At 41.3% G+C, this 18,945-nt stretch overlaps 1 protein-coding gene across 22 annotated transcripts in view; it reads left to right on the plus strand.

The window, feature by feature from the left end:
- Window positions 1–18,945, plus strand: part of TMEM63C (transmembrane protein 63C) — an 87,071-nt gene that overhangs the window by 64,432 nt on the left and 3,694 nt on the right. For all 22 annotated transcript variants that reach the window (XM_087922042.1, XM_087922030.1, XM_087922040.1 and 19 more), the window contains 12 exons: window positions 398–518; window positions 2,274–2,407; window positions 4,960–5,082; window positions 5,797–5,950; window positions 8,411–8,517; window positions 9,405–9,491; window positions 10,980–11,045; window positions 11,260–11,422; window positions 12,597–12,702; window positions 14,672–14,839; window positions 15,811–15,926; window positions 18,748–18,813. In XM_087922042.1, the coding sequence (XP_087778168.1) occupies window positions 398–518; window positions 2,274–2,407; window positions 4,960–5,082; window positions 5,797–5,950; window positions 8,411–8,517; window positions 9,405–9,491; window positions 10,980–11,045; window positions 11,260–11,422; window positions 12,597–12,702; window positions 14,672–14,839; window positions 15,811–15,926; window positions 18,748–18,813 (1,411 nt within the window). The remainder of the gene's footprint in view (window positions 1–397; window positions 519–2,273; window positions 2,408–4,959; window positions 5,083–5,796; window positions 5,951–8,410; window positions 8,518–9,404; window positions 9,492–10,979; window positions 11,046–11,259; window positions 11,423–12,596; window positions 12,703–14,671; window positions 14,840–15,810; window positions 15,927–18,747; window positions 18,814–18,945) is intronic.

An 18,945-nucleotide genomic window follows, 5' to 3' on the forward strand; every position in this document is an offset into this window, starting at 1 on the left:
TTTTAAAGTCAGCCAAATTGGAAATCATCAGAGAGGTGCTCTAATCAAAGGGGCCCTTCCTGCCAATTGGCATTGTTCATCAACTTTCATGCAATCATAAAATACACCATTTTCTGAATGATATCTCCAAACGTTATCTTTAGTATAATTATACATCAGCAAAAGAGAGGACTCACAAGATCCAACTTAGGAATTACGGTAGCCTCATTCAACTTGATTTGGTCTATTATGGTCTTCACCACTGTTCCTAGAAAATATTCTTACAATTTCATTCCAAGTCAAAAGTGCCAGAAATTTTCATTTGTAAGAATGGCGTGATTTGGAAAAGTGTCGTAAAGGTGTCGTAATGAAATGGATGGCTGCATTAACATTTCCCCCCTAAATTTGTACCTTCCAGGCGCAAGGCAATGAAAGGAAGGCTTTACTTCACAACAAAGGCCCAAAAGGAGGGAAAGATTATGATCAAAATCCATCCTTGTTCTCGAATATTCTGCTGCCGTATTTGTGGCTTTGAAGAGGTACAAAAAATATGAAGATATGAACTGATCCTAAAAAATTAGCACTGGCAACTTTGATTCTTATGTTCCCCTCATTGCTGTGTATATGCTGCCAGTCTATGATCTGGGCTAGAGCCAGTTTCCTTCAATATCACATATCGACCATAAAAGAAATAATAGCCCAGCTCAAAAAGAAAGCTAAATGCCCAGTTCTGTCACCCCGTTCACCTAGTACAGGGATGTCAAACTCAAGGCCCTGGGCTGGATCTGGCTCGCGGGGTGCTTAGAACTGGCTCATGCGGCTACCCTAAAAACAGCAAAGGACTGACCCACAGTGCCTCTGCCAGTGAAAATAGAGCCTGGGAAGACCATGTGCATCCCCTGGGCCCTGTTTTTGGCTGTGACGGCCTCCAGCCCTCTGCCAGTGAAAATGGAGCCCAGTAGGGCCACACTTAGCCTCCCCCCCGGCCCCATTTTCACTGGCAGTGGGCTGCAGAAAGCCACCACGGCCAAAAACACGATCTGGGAGGGCAGGTGTGGTCCCCCCCATTTTTGCTGCAGGAGGCCATCACAGCTGAAAATGGGGCCCGGGAGGCACAGGAAAGGAGAAAGGGGAAGAGGAAAGGAAAAGAAGGGAAGAGAGCAAGGAAGGAAAAAGAAGGAAAGAGGGGAAGGAAGAAGAAAGGAGAAGGAAGCGAGAAAGAAAAAGAAAAGGAAGGATCAATCTCTCCAGCCCCTCCCAGGCCACCACAGGTGCCCCCGACATGAGTGACATTGAGCTTCCCCCCCAAGGTCAAACACAACCCTGATGTGGCCCTCAATGAAATCAAGGGGGACTTCAAACCTGGGAGTTGCTCAGTGATTGTCTCCTCAGAACATTATCAAGGGACCATACAAGTAAAAACATGTCACTTTTCACTCTGAAAAGAAATCATGACGGGTCAGGTTTTCTGGAAATAGTTACAGAGAAAAGGATCTCCCCTGCTTTTATCCCAATACCAGTAAAGTTGTCTTGAGAGTTAGCCAAAAGGAATGACTGATGACCAAGATGGGAACCTGAATGCCAGTACTATTCATCTGTTTAGCAAATGTATAAAGGGAATTATTTGAATATCCTGATAGTAAAAAAAACAACAATAAAAAGCAAAAAGAGAAAAATGTCTGATCAGTTCAGGTACGTATGGTATTTAAAAGTGGCCCTAAGTTTCAGACTTGCACTAAAGTCAGGAATAAATTATGGTTATTAAAATAACATTTTCCTCTCTATGTTATTTTAGGTCTCCCAAAGCGATTCTCAGCTCAGTACAAACTTTATAGATGGTATAAAGTACCTTTTCTGAAATTCTGCTCTCCTTAGCCCCATTTTGAGGACATTATAATCTGACATCTCTTCCTGTTACTAAACTGTCACTTACTTGATATGGTTGTTGCTGCTTTTTTCATGTGTCTGTCAGAAAGGTTTGCAGTTCCTCTCTCCTCCTTGCATTGACACACCTTCCTGGAATAGCCAAGAGTTGTTTTTTTTTTCTGGCTTGCTAATATTGTTATGAGCCTGGTCATAGATTCTCTTATCAGTAGAAGCAGAAGTTTATCCTCTTGGTGGAAATCCTTGGATGACACCATCAAATATTGTTTCACATTCTTTCTCATTATTTGGAGAGACAACCAATAAAAGCTGGGAGAATATAGGAAGTTTGTTGGCCCCACCCAGCATGTATTCTAGCTAACACTTTAAAATCAATGACAAAAAAAGAAGTAAATTTACTTTTTGATTAGGTGGATGCTGAGCAGTACTATGGGGAGCTAGAAGAAAAACTGACAGATGAGTTTAACGCTGAACGCAGCCGGATTGCTCTCAAGCGCCTGGACATGGCCTTTGTCACATTCCAGGATGAAAGAATGACAGCCACGTGAGTCTTCCTACTACAAGTCTTCATTATCTGAGGCTAAGAAGCCAATGGATGGGCAGTGGAATCTTTACAGTACTTCAAAACTAGCAATAGGCTTCTGCCACAGTTGAGGTCGAAGGACAATTTAGAGAAGTTTCTGTTTTCAAACTTGACAACTTTAGGGTGTGTGGACTTCAACTATCAGAATTCCCAGCTGGCATCTTAAAGGTTGCCACATTTGAAAAACACTGATTTAAAGGCTCAGTTGCAAACTTTGTAGCATACACAATTCTCTCCTTCAAAGGAAAGAAATAGCTGAGTTATTTATGTATCCCTTTGTACACTCAATCCAACTCTATTTCCACTGGACTGGTGTAGCTGAGAGAACATGTTTGAAGACTATGCATTGTAGATAATTGTTTGACAGTCCTCAATAAGACAGTGCTGTATCCAAGTTTGCCACCTTGAATTCCCATGGATGCTATTACTATTTCACTGACAAAAATCCTGACATAAATGAAATTTCTCAATACTTTATAGAGCAGGGGTGTCCAACCTTTCACCTTCCCTGGGCCACATTAGAAGATGAAAATTTGGTTTGGGCCGCACATAAAATAACAGTAACGATACCCGATCATCCCAAAAAACCATAGAAAACATAGTTAACATATTAAATTTATTTGGAAATAAAGTTAGTGAGATGTTTTTATTATTTATTATTAATTATTTATTAAAAATTATTTATTTTTTATCACGGTTTTTTAATCACAGTTTTTTTATCACAGTTTATTTTCCGGCCAAATTTTGCGGGGGGGGGGGGGAGAAAGCTCGCCTGCCTCATGCCTACCTCTCCTCCTGCAAATAGCCCGGCTGGATGAGGCAGGACTGGAAGGCAGAAGCAGCAGCAGCAGCGGCGGGGCAGAAGCCTTCCCCGCCGCCGCTTCTGCCCCGCCATCGCTTCTGCGCCCGCCGCCGCTGCTGCTTCTGCCCCGCCGCCGCTTCTTCCCCGCCACTGCTGCTGCTTCTGCCGCTGCTGCCCCCGCTTCTTCCCCGCCATCACTGCTGCTTCTGCCGCCGCCGCTTCTGCCCCGCCATCGCCACCGCTTCTTCCCGCCACCACGCCACCGCTTCTTCCCCGCCGCGGGGGCAGCGGTGGCAGGGGCAGAAGCAGCAGCAGTGGCGGGGGCAGAAGCGGCGGCGTGGGGGCAGAAGCGGTGGGGGTGGCGGCGGAGAAGAAGGGGTGGCGGCGGGCAGAAGCGGCGGCGGGAGAAGAAACGGCAGGGGCAGCAGCAGTGGTGGGGGCAGAAGCAGCAGCAGTGGCAGGGCAGAAGCGGCGGGGATGGCAGCGGGGCAGAAGCGGCGGCAGGGGCAGCAGCGGCGGCGGGGGCAGAAGCAGCAGCGGTGGCAGGGGCAGAAGCGGTGGTGGTGCCGGCGGCGGCAACAGCAGGAGATGGCGCTCTGACGGCGCCCGCCTTTTCTCTTGCTGCTTGGCCTGGCGCTCACCTCACCCCGCCTCACGCCTGCCTCTCCTCCTCCTCCTCGCTGGCTGTGGCACGATGGTTGGGGTGGGCGCTGGGCCGCATTACGAGGCGACCTGGGCCGCATGCGGCCCGTGGGCCGCGGGTTGGACAAGCCTGTTATAGAGTATGCAGGAAAGCTGCTTCACTGTAGAAAGGATTCTTCATTAGCCACTGCATTAGATTAATGCAAATTGTATAATTCATATCATTTGTGCAGTGACATCACGATTCATATGATGTCACTTACTACTGCAGGCACTCATCCCTTGCCTTGTTACAGCTATCTCACTATGGCAGCATTAACTTGAGATTCCTCCCTTTTTTTATTCTGGAACTCTTTGATGGGTGCATTTGGGTCATATTCCATGTCTAACTTAAATCTCCCTTAATATTTAAGATCAGACGTCCATTTGGGGGCATTGAACTGCTTCTTAAATCTTTTAGTGTCATACATTAAAGAGCGTAATTTATTTTATGTTGTGCCTGAATCTCTATAAATGTGTAAGTCTGTTGAATGATATTTGCAAAAGATAGAAATGATATAAATGGTTCAGTGGTGGGATTCAAAAACTTACCACTGGCTCAGTGGGCATGGCTTGATGCACTTTGCGTGCACGCATGCATCAAAATTGCACTTTGCGCAGTTGCAGAGGTGTTCCAACTCACCTCCTCCAAACCTGCACTCTCCAGGTCGCTTCAGCAGCTGCCACGCAGCACTCTTCTGTGCTGTGCAAAGCAGCTGCGCTTCAAAAGCAGAAGATAAAGGTGAGTATGGGAACCTGGGTGGGCAGGTGGGCCCATCAGCAGAGTGGCCGAGAGAACCGATTTGGTCTCCGCTGCTCATCGCCGCTACCAGCTCAGCAGAATTGGGCCAAACCAGTAGCATACCACCACTGAAATGGTTAAACAAAAAATCAAATTGGTAGCTAACCACATAAATAGAACTGTTGGGTTGGATAAGGCAATCAACTTGATTTTTTTTCTTATTCCAAACACAAACAAGAGGAACCTGGCTGGTTAATTCCAGCTCTTGATTCTTCTTTGGTTTCCCAGGATTTTGAAGGATTACAGCCGCATCCACTGCCGCAAGCACCCACAACAGTCATCTGTTACTACAGTGGTGAAATCCCATTGCTGGGGTGTCAGCTATGCCCCTGCACCCAATGACATCATCTGGTAAATTCTCTTTGTTCTTCCCCCAGCTTGGATTCCTGTAGTGTAAAAATCTGTAAAAAACAACAACAACCCATTGAAATGTTAAGTTCTCCCATTATGAGTGTTTTATGTTTTTTTATTAGCCATGGAGGGGGGGTTGATTGTTGTAAAAAACAGTCTAGCATATTTAAGGAGAAATACATTGATGCCTAGGAGTGGCACCAAGTACAAAAGAACTATTGAACAAATCTTCTGTACTAATTGTAAAATATTGGTGAATACAGCGTTTAGCCCAGGAGTTATAGTACAGCAATTACAATGTTAGATTTTAGACAGTATTATGATGGTCATGATTTTGTGTGTGTGTGTGTGGCTTTGTTCATTTGGCTTTGATTGTTATTTTCTTACATTGTTAAAGTCTACAAATTGTCCATTGGTGGGCAGTGCACAGTAAATGAATTACATAAACAAATTTTGCCCTCAGACTAGTTTAAAAAGAGAACCAATAAGCACTTAGTTCGGTCATCTAGTCCCAATTTGTTGTGAAAGATTATAAACTTTCAAGTGCACAATTTGTAGTTTTTAAATGTGTGTTGTGATCTGTATATACAAGTCCCCAAAGGACAAATAGTGCAACCTTTATCTTGAGTCAAGCCCTAACATATTGACATATTGGACAGTTGTTTCCTTGCCTTAGTTGCACCCAACCTCCAAGCTATGCTTTCTTTCTTGCAGGGAGAATTTATCTATTGGCGGTGCTTTGTGGTGGGTGAAATTTATCCTGCTCAACATCTGCCTTTTCATCCTCCTCTTCTTCCTCACTACTCCAGCCATCATTGTGAACACCATGGACATGTTCAACGTTACACGGCCTGTGGAGACCCTCAAGGTGCATAGCACAGCTGTAGTTCCTTACTGACCCCGAAGCCTTATTTCAGGCAGGATATCATCTCACTCCCAGTCCTTTGGGTCTTCTCATTCCATGCTTATTCTCGTTACACACTCCATATGATGGTACTTGCCTACCTGTCAGGTAGACAGTGATAATTGCTCTAGCCAGATTTCTTAATAATGAAATTCTGCCTGGGTGGACAGCTCTGTCAGAGGTCAGCAGCAGCATACAAGACAGTAAGGCAGGAGGTCAAAAATGTATAGAATTGGAAATAATCTAATCTCCAAATGGGAACCAAGAAACCCTTAGGTACAAAACATGTAGTCTATAGCAGGGGTCTCCAACCTTAGCAACTTTAAGACTTGTGGACTTCAACTCCCAGAATTCCTCAGCCAGCAAAGTTGGCTGAGGAATTCTGGGAGTTAAAGTCCACAAGTCTTAAAGTTGCTAAGGTTGGAGACCTCTGGTCTATAGAATAGCTTCTCCTTCTCCCAGGATTAGCTGAAAATCCTGATCAGTTCGTAGGTGAGGAACAAATTAGTGTTGCCACTAATCTGTGCTGCTTGTGGGGATAGGAAAGTGGCAGTTGCCAGTGGGTTCAGTGGAAGAAATGAGAAAGCCCCATAGATTCCCTTTTCTTTCTGATTACCTTCTCAAGAACTAGAATTCTGCCCCCCTTCCCCTGCCCCCCCCCCTTTTCAGCTTGGAGTAGAAAACTGATGATCTACAAATTGGGTGGCTCGGATGAAGAAAGATCTCATGACTTGTTCCTCACTACAACTCTGCTCAAGACTGCTAGAAAGGAGAAAATTTGCTTTCTCCCTCTTCCCCCAACCACGCCCTGCAGGAGTCTCTGTAGTGTAGCGCAAATACGTATGTGTGTACACAGAGGCTCACCCTATGTTTCCATCTGAGCAGTTGAGCGCCAAAGAACCGGAAACAGAGGTTAGTATACAGCAGGTTCTGACCAGTTCTGGAGAACCGGTAGCAGAAATTTTGAGTGGAGAACCGGCAAATACCGCCTCTGACTGGCCCCACCCCCATCTATTCCAGCCTCCTGAGTCCCAGCTGATCGGCTGGGTCTTCTTTTGTTGCCCTGCATAGGAGAACGGAATGAAAAGCAGGTTAGTGGGGTGGAGAGAGAATGGAGATTTTGCAGTATCCTTCCCCTGCCACACCCACCAAGCCACACCCAAGAACCGGTAGTAAAAAATTGTGAATCCCACCACTGACCCGAAAGATTATTCATCTCAATTTAGAAACTCCAGATTGATGCTGCTTCTTCAATGCAGGCTATAATTTTAGTTTGTAGTAGAATGACTTAATAATTAATTTACTGTTGGAATGGTATAAGTGATCTTCTCCTGTGTAGAAAGAAAGAGAAAGAGCTGTGACTTAAACCATTCACCACAAATCTAATTCTCATCCTGTCTCCCTAAATTTACCTTTATTGCATCACAGTCCTTGACTTACAACCATTTGTTCAAAGTTACGACAGTGCTAAAATCAATGATGCATGACTGGCCCTCACACTTAAGATCACCACAGCATCCTCCTCGTGTAATTTAGGCACACGACAACCTGCATATATTTATGATGGTTGCCCTGTCTTGCAGTCATGTGATCATGATTTATTATCTTCTCTGCCGGCTTTTGACAGGCAAAGTCAATTGGGGAAGCTGGATTTGCTTAATGACTGTGGCAAAAATAGTCATCAAATTGGGTCTGGTCATATTTTTAAAATAGAAATAATGGGATTTTTAGTGTGTTTTTTAAGGAACCTCATTTAAAAAGTTCTTTAATAAGAACTGGATATCAATTGCAAATACAGTGATACCTTGATATTCAACTGCTTTGAAACTAATCAGATTTGGTGTTTAACACATTTGGATGCAAATTTTTTTGTCCTGGTACTCATTGTTCGTCTAATACTCAGCACACAAGCTGGAACTTGTAGTATCGGCTACCTTGTGGCTCACTATGGAAAAAAATTGTTTGGTACTCATCATTTTTGATACTCATCATACCTCCCAGAACCAATTAATGATGAATACTGAGGTACCACTGTACTGTGTTAGGCAAGTTTATATATTCAGAATATAATTATTATTTTTTATGTAATCCATAACAAATAACATCAAGACAGATGTTACTGATCAGAACATTTTCCAGTGCAAACAAAACATTGTGGTACAAGTTGACATTTTTCTCTAGTCACATTAGGATCTATAACAAGTAGTTTAATTTCCTCAGAACATTTTCCATTTCAAATTATTCCAATAAATCAAACCTCACTAGTTGTAATCTCCAAACCAGAAACAGAGGAAGAAAAGAAGTGCAGGGTAAGCTACCAAGCAAATAAAGAACACGTCTTAGAACTTTCTTGGAGGTGGTATGAGAAAAAGTCCCTATTTTTGAAAAACACTTGACTTATCCCCTTTTTTTCTCGTCTTCCAGAACCCTATTGTGACTCAATTCTTCCCCACTCTGCTGCTGTGGGCTTTTTCTGTGTTCCTGCCTTTCATTGTGTACTACTCAGCTTTCTTTGAGTCACATTGGACGAGGTAATTCCAATTTCCTTTTATCATATTGCTACTTTCAGAGTTTCTCTGGGAATCTCACTTGCCATGGCAATGAATAAAAAAAACTGATAAATATTCAGGGGACATAGAAGATCCAGGTATTTATTGTTTTAATTTATTCTTTGTCACATTTCCATTGCACCTATATTTGGAAACATTCTGGATAAACTTTTTCTTAATTCGACATTGAGGCATTTACTTTATTTCTGTAGCTCAGTCTTCCTTTCTGGGAACTGTGCCCTCCTTCTAGACCAGGGATGTCAAACTCAATTTCATTGAGGGATGCATCAGGGTTGTGTTTGACCTTGGGGGGCCAGGGGAGGCATGGCCAGCTTGATGTCAGGGGTGCCTGTGGTGGTCCAAGTGCACTGCCAGCAAAAATGGGCTCCTAATCTCCGTTTTCGGCTGAGTGACCTCCCGCAACTCTCTGCCAGAGAAAAGAGAGCTCAGGAGGGCCTTGCTGGCAGAGGGTTGCAGGAGGCCATCCAAGCTAAAAATGGAGATTGGGAGCCTGTTTTCACTGGCAGAGGCACCGCGGGCCAGTCCTTCAATGTTTCCAGGGCGGCCCTGCGGGTCAGATTTAAACACTCCTAAGGCCAGAACTGGTGCACAGGCCTTGAATTTGACACCCCTGTTCTAGAACAAAAAGTAAGCAAAACAAAATTGTTTAACCAAAATTAACTCAGCAAAGGAATATAGGCACATGGATTAATAATGCATATTAGTGACAATTTTCTAATGAAAATGCTTTGGAACATTTTATTGATTGTGTAACATTTTAAATCCTCTCCTCAAGAATTTTTGAAGTTTCTTTTCATTGTTGTTCTCTCTCTCCATCTCCCAAATAAATGCATTTTTGTTTCCTTTAGGTCAAGTGAAAATCAGATCACAATGCACAAGTGTTATTTCTTTCTGGTATTTATGGTTATCATCTTGCCTTCACTTGGACTCACCAGGTAAAGAGCAAAATTGTAAATGCTCCAAATCAATATGGTTTTCATTATGAATAACTCTTGATAATACTGTGGTGTTTTTTTAAGCACCAAGCTAAGTGTGGTGGTAAGTGTAATGTGTTGGTTGGCCCTGGATGCAGGCCCTCCTTTCCACTCCTCTTTGATATACTGCCCATATCAAATTACATATTATTACATTAACTGGTTTAGTGGACACTTTCAGACAAGGGTTTATTTCTTGTTATGGACACATTATTTACACTATAATGGAGTGTGATATCAGAAAATGGCCTTAATGGAGCTAAAACTGTACCAGTCATATTTGCCTACAAAAGATGTGGACTTGCCTCTGAGCTAATTGTTTATCCTGCAGTTCCATTCATCACATAGTATTAAATCAGTCCTTCTTAGCTGGGTGGCCTTCCCTAGATTGTTCACATCCTTGACTGGGTATGCAGACAGGCAAAATTTTCTAGTATCATTTTGTTAATAGATAAGCTAAATAGTTAGCAGGGTCTCACAGGAGTAGTTCATATAGATATTCACTGGGTTTGTTTGAGTTTCCAAATCAGCCATTGACATTATTTTAACTTGTAACATCTGTTCAATATCATGACAGTTTATGCCTCTTATAAAATTTGTAGTCTGGAAAGGCACTATCCAATTCCTTCTGATTTTTTGATATCATGGCTCTCCTCCCACAGTGTTTAAATGAATGTCTGACTGGTGGCATTATAGTCATGGCCTGCATTAAAAATGCTGTACAGTAATCGTGCTCAAGCAATCTTTGGAAAAAAGGAACACAAGCATTTTTTAAAATGGGAATCGTAACATAAACAACAATGTGCCAGCAAGTAATAGATTATTAAATTAAGCAGCTAAAATGATGCACTAAATGCTTTCTTAAAAATTTTAAAAAAAATCACCAGCTTCTTAAAGTCTGTGAACAAGGTCCCATATAAATATTTCACCTACTCCAAGCTTCTGAATACATGCAGAGTAGCTGATCCTTTGCCAAAGTGGAGTGGTATCATCACCACAACACAATCATAATTTCCTGATTGTTGTCTTCAGTCTTTGGAACCTGATTCCATTATATTCAGAGGGAGTGTATGTGCTGTGTTAGAGATGATGGTCTTTTAAAATGAGAAGAGAAGCTGCTTGTTACCTTCAAACCATCTCCACAAATTCACTCATCTCCCAGTTATCCCACCCGTTCTTTCAAATTTGAAGGAACTACATCTTCCTGCACTGAAATACTAATTGCTACCTTCGATTTGTCCACAACATCATGTCTGCTTTTGCTAATCGAAAAGGGTTAAATTTGCTTGGTCACACCTCTCTGAAGAAATTGTTCCCATCTCAAGCTGCATACACTGAAATATGCCCCATTTCTATTGAACCAGCAGGGTTCAGGTGTGGGTGTTTGTTAAAGAAAAAAAAGTCACAAGTTTATGATCTCTTTTATTCTTCTCTCTTTCCTCTTCCCAGTTTGGATCTCTTCTTTCGCTGGCTATTTGACACTCACTTTGTGGATCAAGCAGAGATAAAATTTCAGTAAGTATTACTGAACATTTTGGGTGTGTTGTGATATGGGTCACCAATTTTAATTTGTAGGGTGGTTGTGTTTTGTTTGCACATAACACATGGAGGTAATTATGGGCCATTATGACTGCATATGGCCTTTCTCAGGATATACTTCTGTTATATTATGCTCTCGCTCTCACTCGCTCGCTCTCATGCACACTTTCCTGGATTTTTTTTAATGCAGGTGTGTTTTTCTCCCCGATAATGGAGCTTTCTTTGTCAACTATATTGTCACTTCCAGCCTGATTGGGACAGCCATGGAACTGTTGCGAATCCCTGGGCTCATTGTCTATGCCACACGGCTCTGCTTTGCCAAATCTGAACCTGAGCGGCTCCATATCAAGCGGGTCTGTTGGGTTTTTATTTTGGACATTTGAAAACTTGCTTGTAGATTAGAAGGTTAAGTAACCTCCTGAATGACTAGGATTATGTACAAATAGATAATATCCAGCAATACTCTAAAAATGGTGCCATAAATCTCTAGGAGATTTCCCCTAGTGAGACAATGAGAGTTTTTATGGAGTAAGAATCTCATGAAATGTTGTTTGAAAACAGACAGTGTTGAATCATGGCTTGTTTTCTTTAGCCCAGTAAAATCCTCCTATTATTCAACCATAATGCTAAGCCATTAGTACATTGTTTATATTTTAGCAAGATGTATCTGACCTCTCTCATTATGAATTAGCATTATTGCAACTCAATCTTTGTAGCATGGTATCACAAACCATGAGCAGATACATCCTAGGTTAGTTTGGGGCATGAGGATAGCAATGATATTATGATACAAACTTACAGGAACTACTTTTCAAATTTGGCTTAGGGAAGACATGGAGTCATAATTCGTTCAGTGAAGAAGTTAGGCATAGTTGTTGTTCATTGTAAACTAAGAGCCGTGGTTTTGAAATGGTGTAATAACAAAATTATTATCAAGAGCCCATTACTGTCCACAAATCCCTCCCTCCCTCCTGGATAGTATTTCTGGATTCCCTAAAATGAAATAATTTAAAATGTTTAGTTAAATTACTGAAATCTTGTGAAATTACAAAAACCAAATATATTTTTTAAGTTGTGTGAGAGTTATCACCTGAAAAAAAGATAAACTCTGTATAAGGGAAACAAACTACTGTTAACTGTCCACCGGTCCTCCAAAATGGGACAATTCGCTGCAGCCAACTCACCACGGTTAACTTGTCATGGGCCAACTTGCCACAGGACAATTTTAACTATTTCAGTTTAATCATTTAAAATAAAAAATATTCTAATCTTTGTCATTCACATTTCATTCTCTCTCTCTTTTTGCATCCTTTCTTTAATGCTTCCAGTCCACCATTTCTTTGATATTAGTGTAACTGTTGTCCTGCAGCAAATTGTCCCATGGCAAGTTGGCTGTGGCAAGTTGGCCACAGTGAATGATCATAGACCCCAGGACCAGTGAGGCTGTTCTCCCATCCCATCTCCATTCATTTAGCTTCGTGTGTAATAAAATTAAAGATAAGGTGCACTGCTGTGTTTTCCCCCCAGAATCAAGCCTACGAGTTCCAGTTTGGACTGGAGTATGCCTGGACTTGCTGCATATTTGCTGTGGTTATGACATATAGTATCACCTGCCCCATTATTGTCCCCTTTGGTAAGTAGATACAACAATTCCTCCAAAATTCCTCCTGTTGCCAATAACATCTTTATAGGTCTGGACCTTGGCTGATTGCAATTGAAGGAAACACTGCCCAATAAAACAAATACAAGCTGTGGCCCTTGTCAAAGTTTGGGATGATATCACTTGATGGGCTTCTGTAAATGGAATCAAACAGCTACTGTAGAGACCTGTTGGCCTATAAAATTGAAAAGCAGTGAGATGTACATTATAAAGTTCATTTCTAATAGAAACGATATACAAATGAATATAGAAATGATAGCTGAGTAGCAATAATTTCTCCAAATAAGAATTATTTGGGGCAAAAAGTGGGATTTCAATACATTGCAATAATTTTAGTATATGTTATTCACTGGATTTCAGTCTGCTGATATCTATACCCTTTTACACTTTCTTTTTAAGCCACAGAAGATATGATTGGAATAGGGATTTTTCTGCTGTCCTTTCTCTCTGTGCCATTTTTCTATTAGCCTATCCTACTCCAGAATTGCTATTTGCTGCAAAAACAGTAGCTATTTCTACAATAGTTTTTATGGGCTTGGAAGGAAAGGATTGTTATTTTTTCCAAGAAAATGGTATAGTGAGAAACCGGTAAGTCCTTCCTCCTTTTATATTAATCTAAAATAAAAGCCCTAAAAGGAAATAAATAACAGTAACAACATGAAACCATAAATTTATCATATTCTCTAGGTCATTGGTGGCTAACCTTTTGGGGCTCCTGTGCCAAAAATTGTGTGCACGCTTGCATGCTCACACTTGCGTGGTAGCACCCAGAAGGCAATGTACCCCCCCTACGCATGTGCGTGTAATCCCCACCCGAAGCAGCTTGGAAGGTCAAAAACAAAATATGCATTTACCAGAAATCCTCTGACCCCTTATCTTGCTTCTTATAGAAATATTGTGCAAAACCACAAAATTGCTGAACTAAGGAACTGGAAGTAAGCATGTTTCAGTGAATAAGGATGGGTCTGGAAAATAACAGAAATGTACTTCTCCTTTTTGGTATAGTTTAACATAAGAAACGCCCCGGGCTAGGCTGAGGTTATGAAATGTATAAAAGTGATGCCTTAGGAAGAGCCAGGGGTTCAGAATTTGCCATTCTAATGCTCTGAACCTTGTGCACAAATAAACCTATATTCTCCAACCTTTCGTGGTCTTGTGTCCTGATTTGGAAACAGGATCTGCTGCAACACATCCACTCAGCCACCACCACCACCCTGCCGCCCCCTTACCTGCACTGCGCCTCACAGCTGATTTTCGGCCCATTTGAGGCCTTTTTGGGCCTCCCAGAGGCTTCAAGGAAGGCTTCTGCAGGCTTTTCAGGCCGAAAACTAGGCCAGTTTCATCACTTCTGGTACTTCCGGAAAAACAGGACGTGATGAAACGGGCCTAGTTTTCAGCCTGCAGAAGCCTTCCTGAAGCCTCTGGGAGGCCGAAAAAGGCCTCAAACCAGCTGAAAATCAGCTGTGAGGCACACACATGCACAGTGAGATAAGTTTGCCTGCAGCTCATGTGCCAGCACAAATGACTCTGTGTGCCACCTGTGGAACATGTGCCATAGGTTCGCCATCACGGCTCTAGGTTGTCCCTGATTTTTATGTAATTGATCCCAGGGAATGAATTCTTATGCAAGAGAAGAGCTACAGAACATAAATACAAGATGACGATGATGTTATGTTGATAGGGTATAATACAACTGTTGGAGTCATTAACTCAAGATTTTTTCCCCAATACAATTCCTTGATAATCTTTGAAATGTCACTAATGAATAAATCTTTTGCATGCAAGCAGAGGCTGTAGTACTGCTAAACTATGGTCCCTCCTGGCCTTTTCTTTCCTGTAAAAAATATTTCTGGGCCGATTTCCTTGTCATCCTCTCAGCTACTGCTGTCTCCTCTGAGTGGCCATTCTCCATGCCCCAATTCTTCTATTTCTTTTCACGCAGGTTTGCTGTACATGCTACTGAAGCACATGGTTGACCGCTACAATATTTACTACGTCTATATCCCAACCAGACTGAACCACCGCATCCATTTGGCAGCAGTAAACCAGGTGGTGACAGCGCCCATTCTCTGCATGTTTTGGCTGCTCTTCTTCTCCATTCTGCGTCTGGGTAAGTGAAGTTTCATTGAGCCTTCCATGAGCTAGACTTGGGTTAGTTAGCCTATGCCAACTGTCTCCAGTCTTGTGTCCTCCAATTTACGGGATTGCAATTCTAGTTAAGCTGGTTTGGAGAATTGGAGTCAATTCAGCTGGATTAAAAGCAAGACGGGAAAGCCCTCAGGCCATGGGTTTGTTCTGTTATTTAGGCAGGATTATTACAGCTATGTTCTTGGACGTCTTGAGACTCTGAATCCAGAGTGATATTTATTGTACATCTGAGAGTGGAAACTCTTCAGTTTTCCCATATGAATGGTTTAGAACTAAGATGGCAAGTTCACCAGCTCTCATTTCACGCATGTTGAAAATGTAAGGAGTTCATGTCAGAAGCATGCTTATGCATATGCCAAAAACTGATTAGCCTTTGTGGACTTGGTGCTGAAAAAGATGTTCCCCCATTATTACAGGGAACTGCACATACATAGTACAACCAATCCCAAAATGAATTAAGGCAATTGAGAATTAGATAGCACTTGAGTTAAAGGGCAATTCATGTGTAAAATTTGGAGCAGAGCTGCATCATTCATTCTTGTGTTCGTCATGGCATGCTGTCATGGGCACTTGGAATAACCTTGAGGAAGAGGAGAAAGAGCCACAGCCAAGTCAGTGGTCAGATAAAAGAAATCCGAGCCTGGGCCAGAAAAGTAACTTAAGTAAGCATCTCAGACATGACACTCCCTAGTTCTCATTAAGACTGTAACATACAAACCTTGGCTTTTAAAGAGCCAGGGTGGCTAGTATAATAGTTTTAGAAGCAGTAATCAGTAGTATGTAGAGAGCCCTCTTGCAGATGGGATGAGCTTTCTTGCTAATACAGAAGGCCTCTGGGCTCCCAGCTGCAAGTCTACCATGAACTGTAGGCAGAGGAGGCAGTGAGAATGGGCACATTGTGCCAATCTGTTTCTCTCTTCCCCAATGCTGTAGGTTCTGTTCGTCCCATTACCATTTTCACCTGTGTGGTTCTTCTCTCCTGCATTCCCTTTTCCTTTTTCGGTCTGTGCCTGAAGAAGTTTCATCCAAGGAAACCTTCCAGCTATCAGGTAACAGTGCACTCATTTCTTGGTTTGTATCCAATGGAACACCGTCATGGGTCAGTCTTTTTTCCCCACCACAGTCCCCAAATCTATTCCAGACCTTGAGAGAATCTCTGGAGCCAATTTGATGAGACATTAAAGAAGGGGGAAAAACAAAGGAAACTTCTATTGTGCAAGTGAATATCAGCTGACACGACATTGGATCTTTTGTGCTGTTTCTTATACTTGTGACTAGTTGTCACTAGAGAGGCAAAGCATGAAGATATGGTTCTAATTTTAATTTCTGGATGTAATATCAGATAGCTAACTTATTTTATAACTATTCCCCCCCCGCTTTTTCTCTCCATTTTGCTACAATGCAGTTCTGGGATGAATGCCGCATCTATTCCTAAAAAGTTAGAAATCCAGTATTAACAGATGTATGCACTGAGTGTGCCAAACAACACTTTGATGATAAAAATCTTTAAAGACAGAAAAGGTCCTACAAGTCCAGAACTACTCCTGTTTCCATTCTAAGAAGCAATTTTTGATGTACTTAGTGAAATAGTCCAAGTTCAAACAATTATGTGTTTTTCTTGTTCCCAAACATTTCAGAAACTTAATGGAATTCCAGCTAATTATAAAAAGTATGATATAAAGTATCAGACTTATCTATCTGTGTAAGTCGATAGGCATTACTCTTTCTGGGGGAGGGGGGGATTTCTTAATTATTTACCTTCTATCATTCTTTTTTGATTATATTAGTTTTCTATACATTGTTTTTGTCATACTGAATTAAGCGAAGATTGAATCACACACAAGTTTTCCTTTCTTTTTAAATTTCAAGTCAGGGTAGTATCCCTAAAATACTTTTCCCTCCAAAAGTTTTTAACATGCACTTTCTTTCATTCTGTTTATCTGCTTTGATTATCAGAGGTTTAGAAAACAATGTACCAAAGATAGTCCAATCCCATTTCTTCCTCACAATTATTTTTGTGAGGCAGTTTATCATTAAAACTAGTCATGAATTAATAGAAATTTGAATTTGAATTTAAGTGAGTTCACACATTAACCATGATTATTTGATTAAACCACAGATCCAAAATGAAATGAATCACATTGTGGATTAATGCAATAAATATACTATGTGCTAGTTTACACTTGGCAGATGACCCATGGATCATACATAATCCAGAACACCTGAGATGTGCTGGCCAAATTCAATAGAAAAATGAGCAATTTTAAATTGTTTTTCAAATGATTGCTCTGGGGCAGAAATTCTTAAGGACTCAAATGGCTGAACTAGAAACTAGCCTCCTAGGTCCCTTCCAACTCTTGTTATTATTCTATCCTATTCCATTTCACATCCCTATCACCAAAGGGCCCAAGAAATTAATCCTGTTCCTTCTAGTGACAACATATGGTCTACTCTGGTCATCCAAACCTTTAGAAATTGCCTACACCTGACATGCAGTTTTTTGCCCAAAGGGGTTTTCAAAAGAACACAAATCTCAGATTATCATGCTCTGCTCGCAGGAATTGTGAAAGGGCTGCATTTATAACCCATTGTTAAAGGTAATGCTCCTTAAGTTTGATCAGCATTCTAGTCTAGTAGCATCCATATCAATAGAAAAGTTGGAACAATTTTCCAAGTTCCTCCCAACATGGCCAACAGCCATGGTGACTGGAAATCTGGTGGTCTGAACACATCTGGACTGTCTCATGTAAGGGCAGGCTAAATTAATGCTAAAGCAGCGCCTGTCTCAGAAGAAAATGTCGCCATCAGTTTCAGAAATTATCCTGCATCTTCTGGCTAAGTATGAGCTGAGGTGGCACAGTGGTTAGAGTGCAGTACTGCAGGCTACTTCTGCTGCCTGCCGGCTGCCTGCAATTTGGTTGTTCAAATCTCATCAAGCTCAAGGTTGACTCAGCCTTCCATTCTTCTGAGGTGGGTAAAATGAGGACCCAGATTGTTGGGGTCAATATGCTGGCTCTGTAAACCGCTTAGAGAAAGCACTGTGAAACAGTATATGAATCTAAATGCTATTGCTATTGCTAACAGACGTTCCATCATATGTTGTAGGAAAGCAGTTATTGGAGCATTTAACATATTTTAGATGGCCCTCCACAAAAGGATGTTTATTTAATAATGGTTTAATGTCCTCTGTTTGAACAATTCTCCCAATAAGATGCCTTTGTGCAAAATTTTGGATTATTTTTTACCATTCGAGTAAAAATAACTGAAGTTCATCCCAATTATATTTTACTCACTCATTCCAGTATAGCACTTTGTTACTATGCTGTTTTGGGCTACCTCCCATAGCTACATGCTGATGATAGCTGATAATTACTATAAATTGCTTCACAAATGTTGCTATACAATTTACTTTCTGTTGGCTAAATTCACTGTTGCTTCATTTGTTGCTTAGAGTAACGTGTAAATAAAAGGAATGAATAAATCATAGGTTGTTTTAGAACAGTAATCTTCAATTTATTGATTTACTCATTTTTAATCATTCGTATGATGAGGAAAGGGACTATGGTTTGTTTGCTTATTTTGGTTTCTTTGTGTGCTCTGTCCATGCCTCCAGTGAATCCATAGAAGTGCAAGGCAGGAGCCACTGAAAATAGGGGGGAAAAACAGGAATTAGACAAATCAGCTGGAAATACTTTGCTATATAGATAGAAAAATATTGGATTAAGCATTCTGGGGTTGAATATCATTATTTAATCACTCTCAGTTTTAATTCTAAGATTGTTTATATTTGTGGAGGGACTTCCAAACAGAACAAACATTCTTGCTTTTTTATCTTGCATCCAATTTACATTCTTCTCCGTTTGCAAGCAGATGTCAGAGCAGTCCGATGGGGCTTTCAATGATACAGAAAGCATCTCTTCCACACCCAATTCAAACGTAAGTACATTCATAATTCATCATAAGCCCTACACACCTATGATAGTTGCAATTAAACAGATTCCAGACAGTTGCATTTATTAAAGTTGCACTTATACAGATTCCTGTCAAGGTATGTGCCCCAGAAGTTTT

The sequence above is a fragment of the Pseudonaja textilis genome, chromosome 1 (genome assembly GCF_049901715.1).
Source record: "Pseudonaja textilis isolate UNSWEBS1 chromosome 1, rPseTex1.2, whole genome shotgun sequence".
Classification (NCBI taxonomy): Eukaryota; Metazoa; Chordata; class Lepidosauria; order Squamata; family Elapidae; genus Pseudonaja; species Pseudonaja textilis.